Source organism: Sesamum indicum, linkage group LG5 (genome assembly GCF_000512975.1).
Source record: "Sesamum indicum cultivar Zhongzhi No. 13 linkage group LG5, S_indicum_v1.0, whole genome shotgun sequence".
Lineage (NCBI taxonomy): Eukaryota > Viridiplantae > Streptophyta > Magnoliopsida > Lamiales > Pedaliaceae > Sesamum > Sesamum indicum.
In genome coordinates, this window is record NC_026149.1 from 521,571 (window position 1) to 526,671 (window position 5,101).

The following is a 5,101-nucleotide window of genomic DNA, read 5'->3' on the forward strand; positions in this document are numbered from 1 at the left end:
TGAGATTGTATTTTTGGGGTAGATGAATATGAGATGATTCTCGCTTTTGTGTTTATTATTTGGGTTGGATCCATCATCCATCCACTCTTCAGCAACACATCATACTACACAAGTTTTTTAATAAATAAGGGATTTTCTATTATTAATCATACCAGGAAAAGATATCATAGTACACAAATTTTAAATGATTATTATTCTTCTTTTTTATTAATTTGTGTGGTTGGGTGATACCACCGCTGCTTCTTACCAGGGTGCATTATTGTTTCTTTGATTTGGATTTTCTCTTATAGATCATTTTTTTTTCCTGCTGCTTGTTCTTTTTGCGTTTATGTGTCTGTGTTTTGTGTTTTTTTTTTAAAAAAAAAATCAAAATGTTTGATGAAGTGGCGTGTTCTGAGACATATATTAATTTTATTTGAGTAAATTTTGATTCTTGACAATAATAAGTCATTTATGAGAACTCCAACCCATTCAAAGGCATAAACGCAAATTCTCGCTAATGGTATGTTAAATTTGAATATCTAATATTTTAGTCGGAGTATTTATAAATATGGATATACTAGTTCCTTAACTTCTTCCACAAGTATTAGCTAGTTCCAATACTATTTCAATTTTATGATATTTCTATACTTGCACCTATACCCACGTCATTACTACATTTATTACTCATCTCTATGTTTCCATAACACCTACCTATTTTAGAGCTATAAGTGGCAGTGGCTTGCCTATGTTCATTCATGTCCCTACAACTCCTCTATTAGCAGCCCCCATCCACACTATTTATATATATACTTAACTTCTTACTCCAGTTTAATGATTTCCCAACAAATCCAAACCTAAATATTCTCATTGTGGCATCTGGACTAAAGGCCCTCAGCCCAAACCCAAATATCATCTGAATTCTTGAGTTTTGTTTTTTGTTTGGGACCACATTGGATTAGCTTTTGTAAGCCCAACACATGCATATTTGATAAAATTATATATTAATTGGATTAAAATATAAAAGATATCAACTTTACCCTTACTATATTTTTTTATTTTTTTAAAATAAAAATAAAAATTTATAAAAAAATTGAATGGAGTGTATTAAAAAAATTATCAACTAAATCAATTGCAAAAATAATACAAATTTTAAAAATAAATAAAATTATAATTTCTAAAACACAAAAACATTTTGACCAATTTACTACAAAAAGATAAATAAAAACCTAACAGAGATTAATTGTATGGGCTAATTGTTAGACACACATTAAAATTAAAAATATATTGATAATTTTTCAAACACCAATAAGCATTCATAATTATGCTAAACCTCAAAATTTACCCTAAATTTAAATACTATCCACCATATTTATTCAGAGATTGTCATTTTTTATTATTATTATATACTTCCTCAAATATGTGATGGTAAAAGAATAAGCACAAATCTGATAACATGCCACAAGAACGGAATGTGTCCAAACACAGCATCAGACTTTGCAAGATTTATAGATACAGACACTTACCACTCCAAAAACACAGTATCCCCAACATAGCTAAATTATGTATCATGTAAAGGAATGAATCAATGCGAGACAGAAACACAGTCATTTGGAGGACAGGTTACCATACAGAATTCATCCAAACCACAAAGGAAAATAAATGGATCACAAAAAAAAAAACAAAAGAGAACGGACGAAACGGCACTGGTAGAGAACATGATAAAACTGTGAATCCTTAAGATATTGTCTAAACCAAAATTTCTCAAACTAAACAGAAACTTGGGCACCAAAACATGGGATGGAAAAAGTAAAGTTGATCTAGGCAAGTTATTGCAGTGATTCCCATCCCATATAATCCTATCCATGTCTTGAAAGGCTTAGAGTCAAAAACAGTAAACACAACAAATTCAAAATATAGCAGGTTCTAACAGTTATCAAAATTAAAGATTCAATTACTGAGATACACCCAACCACTTTGAGAAGTTCTCAAATTCTGTGTAGTCACTATCTGAGATCATTGTTTTGTACCAAGTCTTGCTAGCAGATTTGATGGCCGAGGCCTCCTCCTGCAAGAGAGAGTGATGGGGAAAAAAAGTAATGCAGCAATAAGTTAGTGCTCAAATATGGGTGTTTCTGTCGTAAGCTACTGCACAGAAGAAATTATTTACTTGCATAAGTACACATTATGAAAACAAGTATTTACTTGCACAAGTACACATTATGAAAATACTGACGTGTTGTAGCACTTTAGAGTTTGTTCAATTTCACAATTTTATGATCTCCTCTGCTAGATACATCAAAGACTTATTAAATAGTGAGTCACATCTAAGCTTTTCAACTAAAATGGTGAAGAAAATATCACAATCAAGGTATACAACGAAATCTTGAGTAAGACATTATGGTCAAAGTCATATCAGCAAGAATCACAAGTCAACATGGAGATATGACCATACAAGACTCAGTAAAGCATAAATAACACTAAGAAAGATACAGCTTAGAAGAATCTCAAACAAACGACCCATATAAACCAAATATTGCTACTTTCTAATGGTGAACATGGACACAATAGATGCTCGTCCAACCAACTATTCCAGGTTCAAGTAAAGCCTATTCAAACATCATTAAGGACTACACTAATTGTACACCAAACATAAATATTCAGAAGACAATTCCTTCTCATTTCATCAGCTCAACATATTGAAATGTGAAGTGCAGCAGCACTCAACCCTATAGTGAGCAAATCAGACATGATACAGCCTAATGGCACAAGGCAGAAATGTCAAATGTCTGATCCCGCAAGTTACATATCTACAGTGTTAGGCTAAGAGCAACTAGGGGACTACAAAATGTTGCTGGCATATTAGTTAACACTGTTCCACATAATATATGCACCAGATCATATAAGACAAGGAAAACATGATCAAACTAGTAGGCATAAACAAATAACGACAAGTTCTCGAAAGATATTCTACAACCATACACATCACTCAAGTACATGGAACTAATACAGAATAATTATCATTCATTTATTCAATATAAACTAATACTAAAGAATACACACGATTAACAGAACAAATAATATCCACAGTTAACAAAAAGAGAGACAGAAGAAATAAACAGAAGTCAAGACCTGCAGAATCAGCAACGCATGACGGGGTAAATTTAAAAACAATGATACCTTGGTGATCTGCTTCCTCTTCTTGTCAAGCTTCTCCTGCTTAGCCTTCACCCTCTGCGCCTCAGCCAAGAGAGCCATCCTCTTGGCTGCCTTAGCATATGGGTTGAGCTTCAACATCACGTTGAGATTCTTTAATGGGTTCTTCTTCAATGGAGCTCTCCTGATCTCCTTCTTGATCGGCTTCACCACGGACTGCACCTCGTCAGAGTTGATAATTCTTGCTAGATCAGCATTTACCATCTTAGTCCTTGGCAACACATAACCCTTCTTCTTCTCAGAAGGCTTGTCAAAAGTCCCATAAATCTCATCAAGCTTCTCAAAAGCAGACTTGGTCCAGATAATAAACCTTCCAAGATGACCTCCTGGAGCGAGCTTGAGGAGATTAAGGCGAGAAACATGGGCCACTTCGACTCCAGGGATGTTCCTGAAAGCCTTAGTCAGCTTAGCCCCCTCAGTGCCGTACACAACGAGAGGTCCTTTCCTAGAAATGTACCTACGGTTACGCATTTTCCCCTTACCAGGACGGATAGCATGGCTGTCCTTAGCCTTCTCAGCATCGGGGAATGCTCCGATTTGCTTGAGGATTTTCAGGGCAGCATTAGTTTTCTCAACAGCCTCGGCAGAATCAGACACAACAAGAGGCAACTCAGGAACTTCCTCAATCTTATGTCCGCGAGCAAGCACCAGAGAAGGAACGGCAGAAGCAGCGATCGCTGAGACGACAGCATGGCGCTTTTGAGTAACATTAACTGCCCTATGCCAGCGGCGCCAGATCTTCGTTGGCGCAAACATTCGTCCACCACGGCACATGTTTCCGAAGGCTCCCTGCCCTGCGCGGTGGGTACCACCTCCAGGCACACGGGGGATACGAGAAACGGCACGGCCTGTCCCCCACGACTCCGCGGAGGTTTGGTGGCCAGCTTTCTTAGAAACGGCATAAGGCTGGCGGGCGTTGTTGGAGATTTGTCCGTGCACAAAAGTGACAATGTCAGGGCGGATAGCGGCCTTCATGACATCGGGAAGAGGCAAGGAATTGGCGGCGGCACCTCCGTCAGTGGCCATGTCATTTTCCAGGGCTTGCACGGTGACGAGAGGGCGGGCGGCGGCAGCTGCCATTTCGTTAAGTTTGGCGTTAGTGGCGCAGGAGCTAGGGTTCTGGTATGAGAGTTTCTAGGGTTTGAGTGAGATCAGGAATATATAGATACGGAAATGGGGGTTATTTACAGAAATGACATTGGGTTTCAGCCCATTTAAGTTGGGCCTCAATCCTGTGGTGGCCCATAAAAAATAAATATTATTAATTTAAAAAAATTATGAGAAAATTATGAGAGAAGAAAAAGAAAATATAAAAGTTAAGAAGAGTGATTAACTTGGAAGTTATTAAGTGAGCAAGAAATGATGCAATAATGATAGATACATATATCTATATATAAAATAAATAAATATGAAACACTAAAAAGTATCCCCTTAAAAATAAAGTATAAATGATGAAATAATTAGATTCAACATCAGAGAATTTCTTCACTTAAATATATTTGTTTATACATGTTCTTATTAAAAATATACTGTTTTGATACTATAATATAATATAAACTACAGTTTCTTTTTAATCTAAACACATTCTTATTTTACATGAAAATCTAAATAAAATTCAAAACACATATTTGCCACTGAAAACTGAATTAAAAACACAAACAAATAGGCCCGTTCAGTAAAATTATACCCGTTTTGACACTTCGTCATCTAATTATTATTATTTTATTATTTTTGTGTAAATGAACTTATCATCTCAACTTTGTTAAATTTGTACGATACCATATATAATTATTTTTTTAATTTCTTTTTGCCGATAAAGCATGACATGCAGTACACATGACAGAAGAAACACCATGACATTACTCTTTAGTACACACTGCATGTGATATTTTTCTAACAGAAGATT

General features: G+C 35.7%; 1 protein-coding gene across 1 annotated transcript; it reads right to left on the minus strand.

Annotated features, from left to right (window-relative positions):
• On the minus strand, positions 1,687-4,346 carry LOC105161410 (60S ribosomal protein L4-1). The gene is made up of 2 exons (XM_011079082.2): positions 3,160-4,346; positions 1,687-2,047 (listed from the first exon to the last, which is right to left on the minus strand). Exons 1-2 carry the CDS (start codon positions 4,273-4,275, stop codon positions 1,934-1,936), a joined length of 1,230 nt encoding a protein of 409 aa, XP_011077384.1. The 5' UTR covers positions 4,276-4,346; the 3' UTR covers positions 1,687-1,933.